The sequence below is a fragment of the Phoxinus phoxinus genome (assembly GCF_949152265.1).
Source record: "Phoxinus phoxinus genome assembly, chromosome: 24".
Taxonomy (NCBI): Eukaryota; Metazoa; Chordata; class Actinopteri; order Cypriniformes; family Leuciscidae; genus Phoxinus; species Phoxinus phoxinus.
This window is the reverse complement of record NC_136899.1, coordinates 16350826-16376141: the sequence shown is the minus strand read 5'-3', so window position 1 is coordinate 16376141 and position 25316 is coordinate 16350826. Positions and strand designations below refer to the sequence as shown.

Sequence of the window (25316 nt, the reverse complement as noted above, 5' to 3'; positions counted from 1 at the left end):
TTTTTTTCCATTAAATAAATTTAGCTCCTTACCGATTGCTCCTGCACTGTGGCCTTGCCTAAATTAAGAGTATTGATAGTTTTGCTTTTTTTTATCTATCTGTCTGTCTGTCTGTCTGTCTGTCTGTCTGTCTGTCTGTCTGTCTGTCTGTCTGTCTGTCTATCTATCTATCTATCTATCTATCTATCTATCTATCTATCTATCTATCTATCTATCTATCTATCTATCTATCTATCTATCTATCTATCTATCTATCTATCTATCTATCTATCTATCTATCTATCTATCTATCTAATCATATTCCTTTTTCTATCTCTATAACTTCATCCAATCATCAATCCATCTAACAACTGAGTTACTTATCTAGCTGAAAGTTCCTGGACTCAGTTCCTGGAACTTTAATGCCAAATTAATAAAATGTTGCAGCTTTTTTATTTTAATTAAGATCTCTGATATGCTCTGCAAAATTACCAATTCGATTACCTCGCTCTTCATTCGTCTTTACTTTGAGAGAGGATGAAGTGGATAGTCTGGTTCTGCGTGTGTTAGGATGTTTCAAAAACGGGCAGAACCCTACGCTGCGATTGGCTGATCAGCGGGATGCTCAGGTGTTGGAGGAGGATGCATGCAGCCGCTGGATGTCACCATGTGTCTGAGAAGAGATAGCCACACTGAGGGGGAAAAGAAAGCTGTCTGATAAAAGGCTAATCAATTATTAGCCGTTTCATTTATTCATCAAACAATAACTTATCCGCTGCAGATATTTATAAATAGCTATATTGCTGTAAATAGAAGGAAATCCTGTAAATCAGTTCGCACCAGTCGGCGCCCCATAAGTCAAAGCGCGTGACTGTGTGTGCCTGCGTGGGAAATCACAGATCACCGATCAATGGAAGTTAACCGAGCCAAACCCGCCTCGCTGTCAGTGCGTGGACGTCTGTAGCCTGCGGACATTCCGTGGATGTTTATTTCACGTAAGTTTGTGCAGATGCCACATTGATTCTGTTTGGATCCTATTGCTTGAGCTGTTTGAATCGTTAATGAATGTGCAAAAGTTTCTGTGTGAATTGTACAATTGACCAATAGCCTACAATGAGAGGATGGAGAGAGGTGAATGTTTTTTTGTATGTGACCACGCGTGTTATTACAGTTATCGATTTATTTTACATGCAAAGTCAGTGTTCTAGGTGCACCTGACTCAGTCATCTGTCTATGGCAAGCCGTTTTAGCGTTCACTTAAAAAGGTCAACTGTAAAAGGTGGCTGGTGTTTGTTGATGGTGCCTGGGGACTGTGACTGAATCCGAAATCGCCCTCTAAACCCTCATTCATTATTCCCTACGTTAGTCCACTAATACTGTTCACTTGAAGGAGTGAATGTAAACGAATAAGAGTAAGCGAATTCAGACAGCCGTTGAGCTTACATCGGTTCTATACTCGTTATTGCGGTGCTATGTGGGATTGAATAAGTGCACTCAATAACATCCACTATGGTTTCAAGAAACCACTACAAATGGCTGTCCCCTCAAATAACGCCCTATTTGATGGTATAGGGGGCGATTTCGGATTCAGCCTGTGTGTCTGCAACTCTGCATAGCCTTGTCGGAACGCGCTGAAGACGTGTGATGTCTCTGCAGTAAGGATGCGCGGAGGTATGGAACATAGGGGAGAACCGGGGCAAAAGTAACGCTGGACGAAAGTAACAAAACTATTTTCTCAGAGCCCTGATATATTAGCATTTCAAGCTATGACAGCTCGTTCAGTACGCAACCCTCGATGTAGCTGCCAAATATCACGTGATTTCTTCATCGTTTCCCGCGGTTAGGTCCGGAAAGCAGTTTTCGAGTAGACCTACTATAAGTAAATTACTAAAGTGGTACTTTTTGTTTTACACCTTGTGTTTTTCGTTTAATGTGTCACACAGTAATGATAAATCTACAGGTTGTTTTATGCTGTAACACATCCTGAAGTTTGCCATGTCAGAGTTTTTTAGTTTAAAAGTAAATCGGGTTTAAATGTCTGGAGTTCCTGTCTGGACGAAAGTAACACTTGTTACTTTTGTCCCGCTACAGTGAAAACAAGTGTTTCTTTTGTCCCGCTGCTAATGGTGACTTTCTGTGTGTTGCAGCATTTATTAAAACATGTTTATGTCATATTATACCAATGGAAAATGGCAAGAGTGAGGGTCAGAAAGACAGACAGAGGTCTGATTCAGCAGATGTATACGAGAGGGCGTTTAAAGCTTAAGTCACATTTAAATCAGCTGATTTCTGTTTCACCATTTTTTTCACTCAATCTTTTCCATTTACCCTAGCCACATTTAGGTTTTAGCCATACCTTATAGCTTTTCCACCTCCACCTATGAATTTGCAGGGTTTCCATCTATATGTTTTTATGCACATTTTAAATCTAAGCATAAAAACAGCTGGATGGAAACATGACTATAGTTACATTATGTTGAATTTATATTATGCTAACTTAATTTAATTTTCATATTTTTCATGTTGAAAAAACATTTGACATTGCCAATAACAAAATATTCTAAACAATTCAAATTTGTACTATTGGGTTACTTTTGAAACATTTGATGAAAGAAACTGAAATTTAAAATGAAAATGTAATTGAAAAATATTTTTTTTGCAAAGATAAAGGCCAAGATATGTTTGTAGTTACATGTTAACGAGGTCATTCTCAGGTATATTTAGGCTAATAAAAAAATAAAAAAACAAGAGTAACACAAAAAAATCTAGCGTGTATATTGTTGTGTTACTTTTGACCCAACTGATGGGGGCGAAAGTAACATGTGCAGTCTTAAAGGGCACCTATTATGACATTTAAAATGTTCCTAATGTTGTTTAGGGAGTCCCCAACAACAGTTTTACGTACATGCAATGTCAAAAAACACTTTTGTTGTCTATAATATGCATTTATTTTTACCTGATTTGCTCACCGACTCCCAAATGATTCGTTCAACGACTCGTTTTTCCAAACCCCTCCTTTGCGCGACGCTAATCTGCGTTGATTGGTCAGATGACCCAGCAGTGTTTACAGAGATAATACTTATTGTTTAACACGGAGTACAATGATGCTTTTATCAATTAAATCGTGTTATAATAATGATTATAGTCCACTGCTTTGTAGTTTGTAGTAAAAAACAAAAAATAAGATAAAGAATTTAATGTTATGTTAGCGAGCATAGCCCAGAGTTCATATTGTAAAAGCACAATCAGTCTTTGTTTGCATTAGCCCGATGCATAAACATAACGTTTTTACAAAAAAGAAAAAAATGCAGTTACGTTACTACAAGGTATTATTCTATTCTTTAAGACAACTCCGAAAACAACGACAAACACTTCACATATCTCAATTGTCATTGAAGACCTAGAAGCTAAACGGTGCTTACACAACAAACTAAATAATTATTAAGCATGCTACATAAAACATAAGTGCAACAATTATTAATAACACTTACAGGTTGTAAAACGGAGGAGGAAGCTGATGCAAATACACTTAAAGGGCACCTATTATGACATTTAAAATGTTCCTAATGTTGTTGTGGGAGTCCCCAACAACAGTTTTACATGCATGCAATGACAAAAAACACTTTTGTTTTCGTATAATATGCATTTATTTTTACCTGATTTGCTCACCGACTCCCAAATGATTCGTTCAACGACTCGTTTTTCAAACTCCTCCTCTGCGCGACGCTAATCTGCGTTGATTGGTCAGATGACCCAGCAGTGTTTACAGAGATAATACTTATTTTTAACACGCAGTACAATGATGCTTTCATCAATTAAATTGTGTTATAATAATGATTATAGTCCACTGCTTTATAGTTTGTAGTAAAAAACGAAAAATAAGATAAATAATTTAATGTTATGTTAGCGAGCATAGCCCAGAGTTCATATTGTAAAAGCACAATCAGTCTTTGTTTGCATTAGCCCGATGTATAAACATAACATTTTTACAAAAGAAAAAAATGCAGTTACGTTACTACGAGGTATTACTCTATTCTTTAAGACAACTCCGAAAACAACGACAAACACTTCACATATCTCAATTGCCATTGAAGACTTAGAAGCTAAACGGTGCTTACACAACAAACAAAATAATTATTAAGCATGCTACATAAAATATAAAAGCAAAAATTATTAATAACACTTACAGGTTGTGATACGGAGGAGGAAGCTGATGCAAATACACTTGGAACTGAACCTTCCTTCAATATCAGCGGCTCGCGAATCCAAGTTTGATTGCATTTAAAAAGCAATCGTCTTCAAAATGACGCGAACAAAGCACAAGGCTCGGACTATACTTCTGTGGTATAGTGAATTGTAGCCACTTAGTCTTCAAATGCTCCTCCTTGGGCAGATGAAAAAAGTTGGCTTTTCAGCCGCACTTCAGAACACAGCGTCTCGTCGCCATGATATTTTCCCTGGCCTTGGAGCGCAATAAGTGGGCGTATCGTATTCAAATAACTTGACAAGTTGACGTCATCTAGTCAGAGAAAAAGCTTCGGTCTTCTAACGATTCATAAAAATGACTCAGAGTCGACTCTTACTTTTGAAAGACAATAACTTTATATACGGTGCACTTTCATATTTCAAACTTTGCAGGATGTTTTTGTTCACTTAGATCTATGTTACACACTACATGAAAGGTAAATTTCAAAATTCCATAATAGGTGCCCTTTAACAAATGAACCTTCCTTCAATATCAGCCGGCTCGCGAATCCAAGTTTGATTGCATTTAAAAAGCAATCGTCTTCAAAATGGCGCGAACAAAGCACAAGGCTCGGACTATACTTCTGTGGTATAGTTATATGAATTGTAGCCACTTACTTAGTCTTCAAATGCTCCTCCTTGGGCAGATGAAAAAAGTTGGCTTTTTAGTCGCACTTCAGAACACAGCGTCTCATCGCCATGATATTTTCCCTGGCCCTGGAGCGCAATAAGTGTGCGTATCGTATTCAAATAACTTGACAAGTTGACGTCATCTAGTCAGAGAAAAAGCTTCGGTCTTCTAACGATTCATAAAAATGACTCCGAGTCGACTCTTACTTTTGAAAGACAATAACTTTATATACGGTGCACTTTCATATTTCAAACTTTGCAGGATGTTTTTGTTCACTTAGATCTATGTTACACACTACATGAAAGGTAAATTTCAAAATTCCATAATAGGTGCCCTTTAAAGGTAGTGTAGGTCAGAATTGTCTAAAAAAAAAACTTTCAAATTTGTTTAAACTGTCTTTATATACCAATACATAATTAAAATGCAAGTACTCTGAAATAGAGAGTATAAAAAACTGAGTGACTCTAGTGTATTTAATCTTCAATAAACACAGCTCATTAATTCCATTCACTCCCACCTAAAAACGACTGCGCGCACGTGGGCAGAGCCAGTAATAGCGGCGGTAGTCATGGCGACGGAGGGTGACAGTCGCGCAAGCCAATCACTTGTTTCGTCCCGGTAGGAATTAATGAGCTGTGTTTTTTGAAGATTAAATACACTATAGTCACTCAATTTTTATACTTTAGTTTATACTGAACGCGTCTTCTCAATTCAGCTTGAGCCGATCAAGAGTTGCAGCACAGATCTGCAGCAGGAGTCAGAAGATTTCACCTCATTCTTGAATAATAAGACAATGGCAGAATATATTGTTTCAATAGGAAATGTAAAAGCGCCTATTTAAGCGAGTTTGTCATTGTATTGTTTAGGGATGCACCGAAATTTCATCTGGCGAAAATTATCGGCCGAAAATTTTCGGTTTTTGGCCAAAAAAGAAAAAAGGCCAAAAATATTCTACCCCGCCCCTCTGTGTTCAGCGATCAGGTTTCACTCTAGCTCTGCATGTTTTGTGACTTTGTGAACGGCTCCGCTTCTGAAGATGCACAACTTTGAAGCGTGTTCCGCTGTATGCGCTGTGCTCTCCACGTGTTCGCAGCGCGTTCTGCCCAATGTTCAGCTGCAACCTCTGTGTGTGTGTGTGTGTTGCTCACACTCTGCTTAGTCGCTCACGGCCCAAACTCATGTACCGGTCACGCTCACCGGAAAGGCAAAGTCCACTAAAAAACGTGCCGACATTAAATTTTGTTGGACTTTTTTGTTTCTGTTTGCAATACCCCTGTGCTGTAACATGGTGTGTATAGCCATGCTGGGCAATACTGGTAAAATGACCCTACCCTCTCTTTCCCTGATCCTCTCCCTGCTATCTGCTCACATGCTCTGATAATAATTGCTTTGTAGGACTACTTTATTTTGATAATAGGTCAAAAAATGTATCTGTTAAATCTGATTCTGCTGCTTAGAACTACAAATATTGATATTAATACATTGATATTTGATATTATTATAATATAGGCCTATTTTTTTGTCAAATTTTTGTGGTACTTGAAATAAAAGTGTAGTTATAAATTTTTTTTGGCTTGATTTTATTTTTTAAATTCAGATTCATTGAACTATTGAATTTCATTAAAATGTTTAATAATAATACAATTGTAAAAAAAAAACTAATTTAAAATAAGAAATTAAAACATTTCTTTTCATACCTCAAGTCATTTTCGGTTTCGGCCAAGTGCATCCAGAATTTTCGGTTTCGGCTCAGAATTTTCATTTCGGTGCATTCCTAGTACCCTGAACCCACCATTCAAGCAATTGCCCTACCCGAATTGCCACTTTTCCGGACAGGCACTCATAAAAGAGGGAACTTTGAGCATTTGAATGCATTTGAGCATTTGTGGTTAAAAAGTATATAAATGTTTTTTTTTTTTTTTTTGAAAATGACAGATCGTTTTGCTTGATAAGACACTTATTCCTCGGCTGGGATCGTGTAGAGCCCTTTGAAGCTGCATTGAAACTGCAATTTAGACTTTCAACCCATTGGTTCCAGTTGAAGTCCTCTATATGGAGAAAAATGTTCCTCAAAAACCTTAATTTCTTTTCGACTGAAGAAAGAAAGACATGAATATCTTGGATGACGTGTGAGAGTAAATTATCATGAAATTTTAATTTTGAAGTGATTTAATCCTTTAATAACTCCTTTTAACGTCAAGCAAGCCACGCATAAGTAACAGTTGCAAGTCGCAAGCCATCCAGTGTATCTCTGCTATATGCGTGGACCTAAAACTGTGACTTTTCGCAACTTTTAGAAGCAGCCTATTAAAATCATTCAGATATTGCAAGCCCCTAGCCAAATAAAGCAAAATGGTGTGGTTTAATTCCAGACATCAGAAGTCAGATTGTGAATTACCGTAGTATCATTCAAAATATTTCATCCAGTTCCTTCTGCTTGAAGATCGGATTCATCAAGCTGGTATGGAGACTGTTATTATTTGAAAAAAAATATTTAAATCTTTTAAATAATACTTAAACAACAAAAAACTTTTTTGTAAAATAAAAAATAAACCGTTCTAATTTTATTTTAGGAATTTGTAATTTGAATATAAACATCTACATAAAATATTATAGGAAATAAACTCTTCAAATCTGCCTATTCAGTTGGAATGTGAAGAGTTAAATGGAAGACCTCAGTTTTCTATTTATTAGAATTTTCCCACCTAACGCTCTCAGCTCTGTGATAGGTGGTCCAGGTATTTAAAATTACAGAGGGCCAAGCAATAGTAAATCAATGATAGAATAATCTCAAATGACAGTAAAATTTACAAATAGCGCTTTACTGAAGCTAAGCAGGATTGAGCCTGGTTAGTACCTTGAATGGAGACCTCCTAGGGGAAGGAGGTCTTTGTGGATCCTAACGCCCCAGTATAGGGATGGATCCCTAATCATCCCCATATATAATTATTGGCTTCATCACTCTGTCTCCTCTCCACCAATAAGCTGGTGTGTGGTGGGCTGAGGAGATTCCCCCTTCCATATGCAAAGTGCTTTGAGTACCCAAAAAAGCGCTATGTAAATTTCACGAATTGTTATTATTAGATGTAAATATAGTTTTTAGGAATAAATGTTACACCAGCTTGCCATACTTTCCCCTTTCTGATCACAGTGATGCTATATTCTTCGCCGAGAGAGCTGTTGTTTTTACGTTCATTCATATTTTTTTTGCACAATTGCAGTAGTATTGCACTGTAAATCCCAGCTGAACACACAGAGTGTTTGCGGAGAATGCATCATATGAATGTAACATCTGTGTGTCACTTCATTTTGCCTTATGGTTGCGTTAGTGGTGGATGAAGACAGCTCAATGAATCATCCTCTCTGCATGCATATAGCCAACCTGCCTGCACAGCTGCTTTTATTCAACACGACAGTGTATAATGACAGACTAATGCCTGCTGTTTTCGCTGCATTGTTTCGGGGATGTATAGAACAGAAGAAAGGGTCACAAGAGCGCTTATGGATTATTAGTGCTGTTGTGAAGGAGATTTGGTCACAAGAGCAGGGCGAGTTAGTGACTTTACCCATTAGTACTAGTACTCATTTTAGACATTGCATGTTGGTAGGGTTTTCATAGCTGTTTAACCATTGAATTAGTGAATATACCTTTACTTATAGTATTTTATTACTCAGCTCTTTCGAATAATTAATTCTGATTTGCCAATCTCAGCAGTCTATGGTCAAATATTTTTATATGATGACTGTTAAACTGCCTAATTGACCGCTATACATTAGGAGAGCACGATATAATAGATCTGTGTTTCTCAAATCAGTACCCAAAAAAAGCGCTATGTAAATTTTTCATGTCCATTTATTTATTTATTATTATTTATTTAACTAAATAATTAATGTGCAGTCAAAAATTGAGTAGTCTTTTTTTTTAATGAGTCTTAAAAGAGTCTTAAAAGAGTCTTAAATTAAATGAAATTACTGAAACTGAATTAAATTAAGACCTGTATTGAGGTTCAGTTGTGGTTTATATTGAGATAATGACCAGCTGACTGTTAATTACCCCTGACATGCAAAGTGTTGTGTTGTATTTAAAAAAAAATATTTTTTTAAATGATTATATTCTTTTATGAATTAATATTATATGGGTTTGTTGTATAGATAATGTTTAGAGTTTTTGCTTTCTCTACATACAATGTTAAAATGTTAGAACAACGTTCAGAAGATGTTTTCCCAATGTTCATGATTTTGAACGTTTGTCAGTCTAAAGTGATCATTAAAACGCAGTGCTTTCCAGATAATGTACTTAAATGTACTTTATGTAAATTAGTTTTAACATCATGGGCAAATGTTCTAATTTATAGCATGATACCATGGTGACTAGCGTGTGGCAGTTACAATCCTGTGATCCAACTATTTTGTGTAGTGAAAAATTGCACTCAGGGTATTTTGAGCAGCTCTGAAAAATGATACTTGAATCAAACACTGCAGCATGAGCTGAAACGGAGGCTATAGTCTTAGGTTTGGGATAGTTACGTTTGAGCCTAAAAGAGAACACATTTTCTTCCTCTCACCAGTTTCATAATTTAGTGCATACAAACGACCCAAATGACAAAGCAATTACTCCACACCATATTTCATATTTGTAAGGGGAATTTATACCTGATCTCTTTCTAAGAAAATGGCAGACTGTTATTTATGAAACCTGGGCATTGCCATCGACAAAGGTGAGCTAAAAGTGTTTTTGATTATGGCTACATAGTAATTTAATTTGCCCCATTCGCAAATTAACCTTCGAGCCATTATGATTAACACTTTGAACAGTGATTAGTGCTTGCTAATGCCAACATTATTACTGATGCTGTGTGTGCTATGGACATGAATGATACCTCAAATCATGCAGCCCCTACAAATGGTAAACCATTAAAAAGAGAGTGGGACACATTTTTGTTATAGATTAAAGAGATGTATTTTTTTTCTTAATAACCTGTACCCAGTAAGTGAATTTTCGACTATGAACAGATGGTGTTTACAAAACAACAAGGTTATGTTGGGTCATTGTATACTGTATGCATGTGCTGCAGCTGAGATGTCCACCAGTAATCTTGATTGTGACAGTGGCCTCTAGAACAACCTTCCTCTGCCGCACACAAATTCCCCTGTGCTGTATTATTATTGCTTCTCATTCTGCAAAATATACCCTTTTCATTCTCAATGTGCTACACACTAGCCAATAAATAAAATGACAATATATAAAAATAACTTTTTAATAGGTACTCTATTCAATGTCTGATTAAAAATCCTTTACAACGTGTATTTCGACTGTCTTTTTAAATTATATGTTACATATGATAAGCAATGCTACAGATAGTGAATTTAAACATTTATTGGTCATTTCATTTATTTATTTATTTGCTTATGGTTTGCAAAAAAACCTATTCGGTTACAAGCCTAGCATATTTTTAGCCGATCAGCCTGCTAGCTTAGCATATAACCTATGGAAATGTACAATTGTATTGCATGGTTTTCATCCATTACAACCTCATTCCTACACGGATTTAACTCTACAGGTGAGCTGAATCTCTAGAGAAACACATGTAAAAATAAAAAGAACTTAGCTGTTAATCAAGCGATTTATTAAGTGGTACGTTTTTGTTCAGTAGGCTATATGCATAGTTAGCTAGCACTATTGAATGCATCTATCAGACTGAAAAAAGTTTTGGTGAAAATCTTTCCAGGATTTTTGAATATAGAGGTGTGTGATGAGTTTTGGGTACTTATGTGTGCAATTAGACTTCTGGATATTTTATTATTTCTGAAATGCTGGCGATAAAATAGTTCCCTGTGTATGTGTGTGAATTTGTTGTATGTGTTTGAGAGAGAAGATTGTAAACAGGTGGAGTGTAATGTGATTGGTGGAGCTTAAAGGGCACAGCTGACTGAGTCATCACCCAGAGGCTGCATTTAACGTCATACACTCTCTCTCCTTCTCTTTGTCAGCATCTCTCCCCCTCTCCTTCTCTGTAATACCATCTTTGTCTCTTCCTATAATTGGCCCACCTCCTTCCACACTGTCTCCTCCTGTTTCCTATTTTATTTTATTTTAGCAGCCACACACAGTACACCCATTAATGTGCACCCCAACAGCTCAGTTAGCAGAATACACGTCTATGTTTGATATGTCCTATAAAAATCCTGACTAATGTACTGTAGCCTTCCTGTTTGTTATAGTGCATATTTCTCTCACCCTCTTTTCCTTATCTGTCTGTCTTTTATTGTTCGCCTCTGCTAAACCCATTCTGAATTGTCCTGATCTCTTCTATCCCCTCCCCATGTAGGACTTTAATGAGAGAGAGAGAGAGAGAGAGAGAGAGAGAGAGAGAGAGAGAGAGAGAGAGAGAGAGAGAGAGAGAGAGAGAGAGAGAGAGAGAGAGAGGGACCCACAGTTAGAATCTTCCGATAACTGTAGCCTGGCTGAGCACATTAATGCATCTCCAAAATCCACGTGTGCTCTGTGCCGGTCTTATCTCAGACAGCTTGTTTGCTTGTTAAAGATAACCGACTTGTATTCCAGGAACTTTTTAGTATAAATGTATTTTATGGGTTTATGTTTGTGGATTTATATCTGTTTATATGGTCTCTCTGTAGAGAAACTTACTCGGTTACAAACGTAACCTCAGTTCACTGAGAACGAGTATTTCGTCGCTAGATGCATTGGGAAAACTACTTTTTCTCCAAATACTGAAACCTTGTTAAATCACTCAGTGAAACTGTACGAGTCAATGGCTGTGCAGCGGAAATACACAAAACTATGGCGCTGAAGCCCTCCGAAATGGGCGGGGCTACTATCTATATAAGCGGGCATTTCGCTGTAGGATCTCAGAATAGTTAGACTCGACTAACGCCGAGTTGTGCAGCATGATAGCACGGCCAGCTATGCAATACTTACTCCCATTATCTCTGGGAACCATGGTTACGTTAGTAATCAAGTATGTTACCTATCGATACAGTTCAATGGCATTGCGTCGTTAGACACATTGGGAATCCAGTCCAATAGTGCCATGATATAATTGCAGAACGACAATTGTTCTATGGCCCTGGCCTAAGACACTTGAGGATACGGACCCTGAAGGCAGCAAGGCTTAGATAGGGTGAGATACTTCTCCGAGACTAAGGTATGTCGGAGGCACGAAGAAAGTCAACAAGTCATTTTCTGACGGGGTTCAGGGGTTCAAGTGGTTCAAGTGGGTTGAGCTCGCATAGAGGTCAAAGCCCAGCTAAACAGACAATTAGAGCAGGGATGCCCAAGTTGTCAAATCTGGTTAAGGTGGACGGCGAGGACCAGCTGGCCGCTGCACAGATGTTGCCAATGGATACTCCACTTGACCAAGCCCAGGCGGAGGCCATGCCTCTGGTGGACTGGACCTTCACTCCGATGGGGTGCACTGGAGGCTGATTGAAGCAAAAGCTAGGGCAATCGCATCCACTATCCAGTGGGATAATCTTTGTTTCTTCACCGGATGCCCTTTGGTGCTTTCCCCGAAGCACACGAAGAGCTGCTCTGACTGCCTGAACTGGGCTACTCTTAAGGCTTGAACAGGGTAGAGTAAGTGCAACTCCTGATCGCTCTCTGAAATAGGAAGAGCAGAGAGAGTAATGACCTGTGCTCTGAACAGAGTAGAGAACACCTTAGGTGCATAACCGTGTCTTGGTTTGAGGATGACTTTACAGTCGTTAGGCTCAAAATCAAGGCAAGACGTGCTCACAGAGAAGGGCTTGCAAGTCACCCACTCGCTTGACCAATGCAATGGCTAGCAGGAGGGTGGTCTTTAGCGAAAGGGACCACAGCTCGGCCGACTGGAGCGGCTCGAAGGGAGGGCCCCTGAGAGCCATAAGGACCCTTGTTAGAATAGTGAGGGGACGAAGCGGGTTCAGCCTTCTGGCCCCCTTCAGAAAATTAACAACTAAGTTGTTCCTGCCTGGACTAGTTGACTAGCCGGCCACAGGAGCGTATGGGAATTGGCCACAGGGAGCCATGACCGGTTCCGTCAGAGAGGGACCACCAGAAGTGCGTCTGTCCTCCCTGATCCATCTGATGACCTGAGGAAGCAGCGCGGCCAGGGAAATGGCGTATAGAGGAAGGCTGGGCCATTTGTGGGCCAGTGCATCTTTGTCTTTTGAGAAAAATATTGGGCGAATTGAGGTGAAGAGGTTGACCTCTGCACTCCCGAAGATACTCCATCATGTGAACCATCTGGGGATGGAGTGTCCATTCTTGGAGAGGATGGAGAGGACACATTGCCCCAGGACAGCATGTCTGCCCCTTGCTTCAGTCTGCCCGGCATGTCCACTGCTCTCAGCGAGCACGGGTTGAGCTGCCCCGACCCTGAAAGATGCAACAAGCCACTGAATTGTCAGAGCGTGCTCCGGCGTGAGCCTGGCCCGCATTTGGGCCAAATCGAGAACTGTTCCCAGGCACCAATGGACAGCTTGCAGGGCGTCGCTTAATCATCTTTCTCCGCTTCGAAGCTCGTTCGATGGCGAGAAGGCTACTTCTGTCTAGTCTCAGAGTACAGCGAGGAGAAGATCTTCATAGCTGAAGGATAATTACTCTGAGATCCTACGGCGAAATGCCCACTTATATAGATAGGTACAGTAGATATATAGCGCCATAGGTTTGTGCAGTTCCGCTGTTTCACTGCATGATTCAATAAGGCTTCGGTATTCTGTGAAAATGCCAATTCGAGCAAACATTATTTTGCTTTGTTTGTGGTGTTTTTTTAATGTGCGGTTTAAAAGAGATTATATGAGACAATTGAAATCACAGAAATAGACTTTGTAAATAGGATTTCTGCCCACCCAAAAGTAACAAACACTGATTATTCCACAGATGTAACTGAGAAAACAAATGCTTTTAAAGATTTGATACCACTAATCTACTGTATAGAAAACTTTGACCTATAGAATACAGAATGACTTTAATTTCTCTTTTATTCCTCAGTGACCTCCAGGCTTTAGCTTGAAAGTATTTAAGGACAAACATTTGTGGTTCCAGCGTCTTGACCCTGAAGCAGTGATGGGACGTAAACTGGACCTGTCCGGTCTGAGCAATGATGAAGCAGAGCATGTGCTCAGAGTGGTACAGAGGGACATGCAACTCCGTAAGAAGGAAGAGGAGAGACTCAGGTAACAGTAATGTGAGACATCAGTCAAGATTTGATTTGATTTCTTTCGGCTTGCAGTTCTTAAGTGTGTATCTGATTGTGAGACTGTGTTTGTGTGTTTGTTTGCATTGGCTGATGAGGAAAAATAAGACACTCAGTGAAGTTGCTCTGATGACACTCATCCTGTTGTTGCCATCTATAAGCCTCCTTTAGTGAAAATGTTGTCATAATTTGCTCTAATGCCAATTCAAAGATAGTGCCTAAATATGTGCTGTGCCAGGTTTGAGGTCTTGTGGCCAATAATGATGGGATGAGTTGAATTAAGCGCAAATGTGATATTTAAGAGTTACAATAGGGGCATGATTTTCAGCAAATAGCAGCTTAAATTTTGCTTTGTTTCTCAAACAAAACTTTAGAAACTTAGAATATTGCACCAAATTGTATGGACCACTATTACGATACTTTTATGGTTCTATTTGTCTTCGACAGATCAAGCTGCTACAGTATACACCTTTATTGAATAGAAAAGAGCAATCTGAACATTTTGCCAGTTATATAAGTCAAGTTTTTTATATACAACAAAAGTTGATCCCCAAAAAAATCTCAGATTAAAATAATAATAAAAAATCTTTATGAGCAAATGCTCAAAATAAAAGTGTATTAGAAAAAAAATTATGAAAGAAAATAAGATGATAGTGAGTAAATGACAGTTTGTGGGTGAACTATCCCTTTAATACCAATTTGGAAACCCATATATGTCCATACCACTCGTTTTTGCTATCTGTCTTTATCTCTTTTATTGGTGTTGCTGGTCTTTTTTTTCTTCTTCTTATTGATTCATTCAGAAATTGTAGTGCACTCTGCAGAGAACAGGGCAGTCACTTTGATGTATGATATTTATGTTCTAAAGCTGTGGAACGGAAAATTATTGCTAATACATTTCCTAGGTGTAATGCACATGTGGATGTGGATTGTTCTTACGGCCAAAATATGGCTCTACTTATCCATCAGTTATCCACTTCAGTTTGGCAGTTGGTTGCAGGGTTAGATTGTTAGAGGGCAGAGGTTATGGATCTAGAGATTTCTCAGTGTTATAATTTTGAACTGTCAGACTTGACTCACTTTGGTCTTGATCTTTTGGCTTCTTGTTTTGATGAGTCAACAGCATGACATAGACCACTTAAGGGCCTCACTGTCTGTGTATTTTTGGAGTGCTTCTCAACTGGGTTGTGTATTTATGTCTTATCATGTTTTTTAGTCTTATTTTTAGATAATATTTCATCATGCAATTCTAATTCATTTTAATGTATCTGTCGCTCATTTGACTAGAGCATCCAGTTCATCTTACTTCAAGCTGACTTGTGAAGAAGTAATACTTGTGTGTTTATTTGTGTGTGTGTGTCTGATTACTCTCATATAGGATGCAATTTGTTGAGTTGGTTAACCCAGCATAGCGCTTCAGTTTACGGTGGCAGTCATGTTCAGCTTCAGCTCACACAGACCAGTGCCCGATATAATTGACTATGGTTGGATTATTTATATGATATATAATTTTCTTCTAAAATGTTTTAATATCTTGATTTTTCATATTCCCATCATAATTGTGTCAGTCGTATGTTTTAATTCAAATAGTTTTTTTAAATAGCCTATTTTCAATTGATCAAACATTTATTATTAAATTTGTTTGTACTTTTGGCAATGTCTAGTTAACATGTCTCTGAGTCTTAACTTTGTCAAGTCAAGTCACCTTTATTTCTATATTTATATTGTTTCAAAGCACCTTTACAGTGATACCAGGAAAATAATTCAACAGTTTGCAAAGTTTGTTTCTGCTGTACAGCAGATCTAGAAGAAAATAGTGTCATAATTCAGCTTAAGTTCAGTGATGGTTCATTTTTGTTGTAAAAAAGTTATTCATTTAGTTCATGTATATATAGCCGCTCTGGAGAAAACAGTGATGTCATCATCATCCAGCTCAGTTCAGTTATCATATAATGGTGTCAATGCAGGCAGATCAATAATATTGTTGAATATTAAGTCCGCCATCTTGTAAGATGTCTACTGAGCTCTGTTCAGTGCATTCTGGGATTCCCTTATTGTCAGCTAAAGTAAGTTCAGTAATGTTTTATTTTTGTTTAAAAAAAGTTATTAATTTAGTTTATATATATATATATATATATATATATAATATATAACCACTCTGGAGTAAACCGTGATGTCATCGTCCAGCTCAGTTCAGTTCTTGTATAATAGTGTCAATGCAGGCAGGTCAATATTATTGTTGAATATTAAATGATATGTTAAATTTAATGTCCCCAACTAAGCAAGCCAATCCAATGGCAACAAAGGTGGAAAAAGGCGACAGTGGTAAGGAATCGAAAACTCCATCAGGTGGCAGTATGGAGAAAAACAAAACCTTGGGAGAAACCAGGCTCAGTCGGGGGGAGAACTGGCCAACGAAGGAACAGTATGTGATTATGATTCAGGCAGCATTACAGGTCAGAAGTCAGATTGGTTTGGAACAATCAGAATATATGCAGTTCCATCTGGTTAAAAATCGGAGTCACGCCGGTATGGAGACGGGTTTGTTGAGGATCAGTGCCGATGGCTGGTGTGTCGATGAGGCCTTCACAGGGGAGAGTCTAGTTGACACAATCTCTGCTGACACTTCAGGGATGCGTTGTGGTCGTGTCTAGGTGCAGGTCCACCATCTGATCTGGATTCGGCCTGAATCCAGCTGACTACAGTAAACCTCGGAATAAGCAGAAAGACTAACATTAGCGTAGATGCCATTCTTATTATGATGTAACGAGTACATCGGGTGTTATAGGGAGTGTTCCCGGTTCCGGCTTACCTAATTTATGCAGCCTAATAATAATTTAAGAGAAGACAACGTATCATGAATTGACAACTGTGTATTTATTTGCAAGCAACATGTTAACATAAGCATATTAACATAGCAGCCTGTGCTTGGTTATTGGGAACAGCTTAGGGCTTGACAAATACAACTTTCCTGTAGAATATTAAACAAAATAAGATAAAAGACAGAACATCGGAGTCTTTAAATTTAGCTTTAGACTACTTTAAACTAAAAACTGCAACAAAAAAGGCAATAGCCAAAATATTGTTTTGAGTCAGTCAGCCATCAGTTTTTCTAATACACTTAAAGGACCACAGATAGTATAGTGCACTGCAACAAAAAATACAAATAACTAACAATTTATATCTTATATCAACCATATATGATTTTGTGGGCATTTAGAGAGGTAGAGAGAGGGAGAGTGAGGTAGAGAAAGAGAGAGGGGTGATAGAGATTATTAGATTCATATCTCCCAAAGCTTACTTCTTAATTATCAATGGCAGATTTTTCTTTATATATATGCATCTCTGAATTTTTGTCTGACAGCTTGTTCTTCTTCTCATCTATAATATTTTATAATAATATTCCGTGCTGTGCTAAAAAGTCGCTTGCTATCAACACTTGTGCACGGTGCACAGAGGTAGATTTGTGCTGCTTGTGCGAGAGACGGAAAGCGGCTTTTATTGTTTTGCCAATAAACAAGTGTCCGCTTTGTGGGATAACTGGCTCTGACAGGTAGAGCTTCAATTGCAATGATGCTGAGCTGCTGATGTCACTGCCACCACATTCCCGATCTCCACCCAACAACTCAGCATACATAGCATGCAAGGAGCCAGTTCGTGGTACTTTCTCTGGGGGTCCGGACTAGCTTGCAGCCAAACTCGCCTTACCATCTTGCTGCTCCAGTCCAGTGGCCAGGACATCAGAAAGCAGCCCACGTATCTGGGGCTTGACTGTGTCAGAGAAATATCTGTCTTTGTACCTTTTATTAACAAAAAACCCAAACAATCATTAACTTATTTGAATTGAATATGAATTAGTCAAAATCCTGAATAAGAAATACTTTAATAATTGGGTTACAGTTGCTCCATGTTTGAAAAGAAATATGTAACAGCACAGGGAAAATATAAGAAAAAAAAGAGAAATGTTCTATTATTTAATTTCGATGGTTATGATTAACTCTTCTAAATGCTTATGTTGACAGCAAATTTAACATAATGTGTTATTCTTGCATTAATCTTGCAATAGGAATTAAGGAGCCTACTAGAATAGTCAAAAAATATATATTTATATCAATTTAAACTTTTTAACCTGTTAACCTTCACCAGAGCGAGGACGCTCTGAAGCGTTTTTTTTTTTAAATAGTTCAAAGTTACTATCAGATTTAATGTTATTACCTTGACAAACTATACATCATTAAAAATATATAAGTCTCACGTTTCAGTATTTGACCACTATTGTATTCTGAGAAACTTATAGTGACAGTTATGTCTTAATTTGTGTCAGGATTTATGTAATGAAAAAATGAGTCGATACCTTTAATATGAATTATGAGCGTCAGCTGCTCCATTCGGAAAAAAACTCCGGTGCTGTTGTCTTGAGAACGCGTGACAAAACAACGTTCCTCAGGGCTTTTGGCTCAAAAATGTGCAGATTTGGAGAAATATTGATATATTATCATAGGTTTACATCATATTTCTATAGACAGGAATAATATTTATTGAATTTATATCCAAATGCGTCGATGTATACATAAAGAGCGCTGGATACTCTGATGTACTGTGTTTTCAATCCATACAGCAGGCTGAGGGCGCCATTTGCACAGTTTTTTCCAAATATGAAAGCTCACGAAGAAGAAATAACCTGTGACCTTCCAGGACGTCACTGACATAAACAGCTAACGTTAGCTTTCAGAGATCGCTATAACATGCAGATAAAGATGTTTTGAAGACAATAAACATGATTGCAATGATATTTGATTTACCTGTGTTCTTCGAGCCATGTCAGGTATTTTTATAATAATAGATTATATGTATAATGTAGCAGTGCTAATCGGTATAGACTTTACAATAGTGCAGAATAATATCAAATCATATATTTTCTGTCTGATTTTCTTTTCTGAAGCCAAATAAGCTCATAGAAGATTATTTAAAACACTCGACTTGCACTATAAAGTAAGTTTGGAGCTCAAACAGGGTTTTAATCTCATAAATTGTCGTGTATTGATGGTGTGCTAAGCTAACATGCTAGCTAGCTCTCTAGTTGCACCTGCCATCTAGCTGTTATTTTTTATGATTTTTTTTCTAAATCGGAATGCTTACTGAAATATTTCTTTATTTAAGAAAGGCATTTGATACAGTTTCAAATGTGAAGTGAAGATTATGAAAGAAATTAGGGGGTGAAACACCGTGATTAGCCAGTCGTTAGCGATTATAATGGAGACAAAGGAAAATAATATTTATGGCCATAAGCCGGCTGGAAAGGTGTAAATGTGTGCAGGAGAGAGTGACACTGAATGGGGCTCGTTTGCACCACAAAACAATAGAGACAATAGACTGAATAGATGCTAATAGATGACAATAAACACAAGTTTGCATTTTAGAGTCAATTCAAAATAAAGTCATTTGAGATGATCTTGAAAAACATTTAACAAAATACAGAGTTTTAGACTTATCACCTTCAAATTTTAAATATAACATGGTCAGACATGTGTCTTTAGCTGGAGTGCATTTCTAGAGTGCTGACGGGCCAACTTCAATTTAATTTTCATGAAGATGTTTCATAAAAATAAATTTCTAATAACTTACACAACTTTGAAGCTATTCATAATTTTTTTTTCATTATGACAATAATTCATTCTACATTTCCAATAAAGTGGCAGGTGTCAGCTTTCAAATGAGACCATACTTGAGCTTTTAGGACAAAGGGTAAATTAATTGAATCTTTTTTAGGTTGGGTATGCTATTTCTGGGGATTTTTCAAAAGTGGCGCTGAAGGCTAACAGGTTAAATACTCATTTGCATGCTCTTTTATTCGCTCTGACAGCCGCACACACACACAAACACACACACACACACACACACACACACACACACACACACACACACACACACACACACACACACACACACACACACACACACACACTCACACTCACACACACACACACACGCAAACTAATGTGTAAATTAAGTTTTCTCACCTCGGATCGAGGATTGTAGCGATGTTATACAGGCGCTCAGATTCAATATCACGGAATCTTTTCTGGACCGCTTCCAAGTCTTGGAAAAAAGCTCTGATGGATGGTATAACATCTGTAGCCAATGCAGTTGATGAGCTGATCTGTTCCGTGAGCTCTTCAAATGGGGCGAGTAGCGAAATCATATTTTCTACTTATATTTCCACTGGCTGGCGGTTAACATGGAGGGTAAGTCATAGTCGGCTCCATAAGCACACGGCACGTTTCTGTTCCAGCAAACACTGCAGCATGTATACAGTGCTGTTCCACCTGGTTGGTACATCTAGCTGTAGTCTCTTGATAGGCTGGCCCAGTTGTTTCTGAATACTTTGAAGTTGGGAGTAGGCAAGCGGGGAGTGTTTGAAATTACCAATAGGTGATCTTTCATAGGTGATTATATCAGCGACGCCGTGTTTTGACATAACTACCTCGTCACGGCGAGCTGGAGTGAATGCGCCATGGGTAGATTGCCATCTCTCATGGCCTTTTCCATGTTCTTTGCATTATCCCTTAGAATAAACATGCACTTTTTCCTTCGGGATTCCCCATGCTCGAAACATGTCGCTAAATGAAGCGGGTGAGGCCTGGCGAGTGGGGCTCTCCCTGCTACTGGCTCCTGGTGGACACGGGAGGAGATTGGCTCTACACAGAGATTATAAAATCTCGCAAACGTGTTAGGTGTCGCCCAGCCCGAGGCTCGACAGATGTCTGCCAGCGAGACGCCCTGTGCGCCAGCGCCAAGAAGGAAGCAACACTCCTAGTAGGGCACAGCTCGCATTGGGTCTGGTACGGCCAAGGTCAAGGTCAAGCTTTATTAAGATCCCTTATGGGCAATTTAGATGCAGCACAAGTAGACACAAACTGACACATACAGTACATTTAAAAAGTAACAATAATAAATTACAAGATACACTAAGTACATAAAAAAAAAAAAAATATATATATATATATATATATCAAAATGAAGAAAAAATAAAAATAAAAAATAAACTAAGAAATTCCTTTAAGACTATTTAACAAACGGATTACACAGGGAACAAAAGAAGTATATGTATCGGTTATTTTTCATCTTTGGCAATCTATAACGGTGACCTGAAGGCAGCATAGAAAACTCTATGTATAGGAAGTGGTCACTATCTAAAATCACAGATTGGACTCGACTCAAAACATTCCTGTTAAACAGAACTGTCAAGCTTCTTTGTTCTTTACCTATGATCTTCCCGCTGTTTGTGACTAATTTATTTAGTGCATTTTTATGTTTCACACTAAGGTTACCAAACCAGCAGCTAATAGAAATGCATCCACTATCCAGTGGGCCAACTTCTGCTTGGAGACCGCCTTTCCCTTCTGTTGGCCTCCATAGGAGACAGAGAGCTGGTCTGAGGTCCTGAAGCTCTGCATTATGTCCACGTACAGGTGCAAAGCACAGACGAGACAGAGCAAAGCAAGGGCTGGGTCTTCATCCTCCAGGGGCAGCGCTTGCAGGTTCACCACATGGTCCTAAAAGGGAATGGTGGGAACCTTGGCACTTATCCGGTTATGTGAGAGTTGGCCGGCCTGAATTCCAGGCACGTTTTGTTGACTGAAAATGTCAGTAAAGACAATCAATAATATTGTTAAAATGTAGGTATCCCCAACTAATCAAGCCAGAGGCATCAGTGGCAAGGAACCAAAACCAAAATCTTGGGAGAACCCAGGCTCAGTAAGGGGAGCAGTTCTCCTCTGGCCAATGAACAAACACGGTTCATTAAGATTCAGGCTGAAAAGAAAGCATGACTCTGATCGGTCATCTCCGGGGGTCTTCTCGTGAGAAGAACACCAATCAGCAAGCAGGCTTCACTTCAAAGCACAAGTGCACCTCATAGAGGGGGCTGTAGCTGAAGTGATGGTGTTTACCACTCCTGGAGGTAGACCACTTAAGTCCTCCTGCTGGAGGGTGCCCCGTCCCTGAGACGGTAGGTTCTTCCTCAGAGGAATCTGCTCGGGGGCTGTCGCGGGGAGCATTAGTTCTAGGAACCAGTTCAGGTTGGGCTGGTACGGCACCACTAGCAATATCTGCTCCTCGTCCTCTCTGACCTTGTACAGTGCATGTGTGAGAAAGCTCACTGGGGGAGACGCATACTTACGTAGGTCCCGAGGCCAGCTGTGTGCCAGTGTATCTGTGCTGAGGGTCCACTCTGTCAGGGAGTAAAACAACTGGCAATGGGATGTGTCCGGTGAAGCGAACATGTCTACTTCTGCGTTCCCGAAGCGTCTCCACATCAGTTGGACCTTCTGGGGATGGAGTCCATTCCCCCGGAAGTGTGGGCTGTAATGAGAGGTCGTCGGCTGCATGATTGAATGTCTCGAAGCGACATCTGATGCTTCTGACTCCAAAAGAGGAGATGTCGGTTGAGTTGTGACGTGCGCACTTTGATGATTGATGTCCGCAACGGCCTCAGTGTTCGACGTCACTGCTGAGCTGGCCGCCGGACACCGCAGGGGAATGGATACCCTCGACGATGAGCAGACTGAGGTGCAGCTCATGATTGCCTGGTAGCACTTCGGAGCTGGCTCTTGATTGCCTCAGCCTGCGCAGAGACGACAAAGCTGCTATTTGCACTCATTTCATTTATAGAGTTTACACTCATTCACTTCACACATTCATATATTGCGTAGTGATTTTAGAGGTTTATGTATTATGTATAATATGTATAATAATGTGTATAATAAGTGCTGTGCTATCCCCTGGCTCACATATTATCCAGCAAACATAAAGAGTTACTGTCTGCCCAATATTTTTTCTGTAATTCAGTAGAATTCATTATTCGTTTTGAAGCCATTATAAGTGAATTCCGAATAAGATATTCGGTTTGGGCTCATCCCTGATTGCTAAGACATGGTTTATACACTTGCCTTTATTACAGTGATCCAGAACAATCCCCAATCGGCGACCAAACATGCTTTTTTAAAAATATATATCATAGAAATATGCAGAACTCAAAATCAACTTTTTTGGCAGAATGGCAGAATTACCATTTTTGAGAAAGATCATGAACTTTCTCTTCATCTGTGAATATCCAATCAGACACTTTTTAGAATTAGAATAGCTTGGTTTCATCCTGAAATGTGTTTGACTGTTGATCAAACACCAGCTGGCCCTTCTGAAAAACATGAGGAAGTATAAATACACATACACACACATGCTGAGATGAGTGGTCTGATGTCCTTGTACTGTATATCAACAGAGGAGCTCTGTAAAATAAAGCAGGAAACTCATGTGTGTTTAGACTCAAGCACTATTCAGATGGTAATTGTTTCTCAGTGTGACGTTGGTTGAAATATATCCTGGCTCCAGGATAAAACTTCTGTTTTCGGAATGCAATTAATTTACAGGGAGACAAAGGAGGGGTGACATAATTTGTTTTCACATAGACAATGATGTGTACACTAACTGTCAATATGTAATCAAACTGCAACGAGTAATTCAAGATTGTGATTTTGTGAAAAGGGATTTTAGGTAAAACGGCTAACAAACGCAAGCTCTATTGAGTGTAATCCATAATTGTAATACATATAACATGCATGAGGGAAGATAATGTAGGCAGAAGATCAAGACCATGACAAGGAAATCGGAGGTAGCATCGCGAAATGCAGAGTAACACTAAATCGTAACACGATTTATAATAGTCCTTTCAATTGTTGCTTGTCAGACTGTATGCACATGATCATCGCTGTAAGTCATGTTACACTGTAAGATCTCAGTGGTCATTAATGTCAGACTGTACGGCAGTCAAGACACGTTAAAAACAGATGCACACAAGAAAACTTGCCCAGAGTTTTACATCATCAATCAATGACACGTTAGGTGACATTGAGCTGCGTTACACGCAAGATAGAAATGATGACTACAAAGACATCTCTAACGTTAATTTTGGTCATTGCTTTGTCTTGAAAAACTAAGACAATTTGACAGTCCTCGTAGGAGAAGTCATACTGCAGGACTGAGTCAAATCTTCTGACACTGCCATAATTTTGTTGAAGGTCAAATTTGATCGTAACAGTCATTAATCGGCTGTCGGTGAACATGTCAAACTAACGATCAAAAACATAAAATTTCTTCAAACAAAGACTTCAGATTTTAGCCTAGGATTAGAGGAATTTTTTAGGATTCGCAAAATTTGTCTCAGGGGGCCAAATCCGTACAGTGTACACCCGGCCTTAACATGCAGTAAGACTTTGTAAATGATGAGTGCACACACAGGGCTTACAGGAGAACATAAATTAGATAATAATACACAGGTGGAAGCAATCAGCATACAATAAGTCCAGGCAATTAGTCATGCGGAATGCAGTTCATAATGTGATAAGTGCCATCCGGTGGCTGTCATAGGCACTCTGGCATGAAGGCATTTTGTTGAAAATTGGACCAATGGTCTAGGAGTAATTTGCAATTTATTTACAGAGATATATGCTAGCACATTATTTATGTACGGTTTTGTCAATCAGAAAGCTTTTAAAGGGATAGTTCACCCAAAGTCCTGCTCGCGCTTGCCCATAATGGCAGTGAATATCGACCAGCATCAAGTTTTTTAAAAAAAGCTCAAAAGTATTTCAAAATGATCCCACATGACACATGCCCTATATTTCAAGTGTTTGGTGCTATACGATAGGGTTTGGTGAAAAAGTAACATAAATTTAATGTATTATTTATTGAAAATCCTGACCTTGGCCATTGGTCTGTTGTGCATGACTGCACATTCAAATCCTATTGGGAACCCCCAAGAATACTTGGAATTAGTGGTGGGCGATATAGCCTCAAAATGATATCACGATATTTTAAGAATATTTGCGATAATGATATTTATGACGATATAGAAAAAAATATATGGAACACTGTTTTATTGGTGAGTGCAGCTGGCAGACAGCAGCATTTATTAGTGCAAACAAAATTAAGGTAATTATCCATCCTTTTCCAATTAGCTAAATGCCCAATGGGCATTTGTAGACCATTTTTTATAACATTTATCTCACCTAAATGTTTGCTCTATGGAGCTAAACGAGTCTCAATAAAGATAAATGCACACACTACATTCACATATGCACACATGTGAAATTGAAAGTCATTGAAGTTTCTGCTTTGTACAGCTCTTTCCGTAGCCTCTATATATGTGCAGTTCTTCAAAGTATCGACGCACAACACTACTCTTTACTAACAGTATTAAATAG

The 25316-nt window shown here is 38.7% G+C and overlaps 2 protein-coding genes across 3 annotated transcripts in view; both read left to right on the top strand.

Moving 5' to 3' along the window:
• The first annotated feature begins 610 nt into the window (after window positions 1-610).
• The window catches only part of myripb (myosin VIIA and Rab interacting protein b), a 220380-nt gene continuing 195674 nt past the window's right edge, over window positions 611-25316 (top strand). For both annotated transcript variants that reach the window (XM_079600926.1, XM_079600925.1), the window contains exons 1-2: window positions 611-974; window positions 13848-14032. In XM_079600926.1, coding sequence (XP_079457052.1) covers window positions 13923-14032 — 110 coding nt within the window. In that variant the 5' untranslated portion in view covers window positions 611-974; window positions 13848-13922. The remainder of the gene's footprint in view (window positions 975-13847; window positions 14033-25316) is intronic.
• Window positions 14628-25316, top strand: part of LOC306992256 (uncharacterized protein) — a 239093-nt gene continuing 228404 nt past the window's right edge. The window contains exon 1 of the mRNA XM_079600934.1: window positions 14628-18877. The gene's annotated coding sequence lies outside the window, so the exon portion shown is untranslated. The remainder of the gene's footprint in view (window positions 18878-25316) is intronic.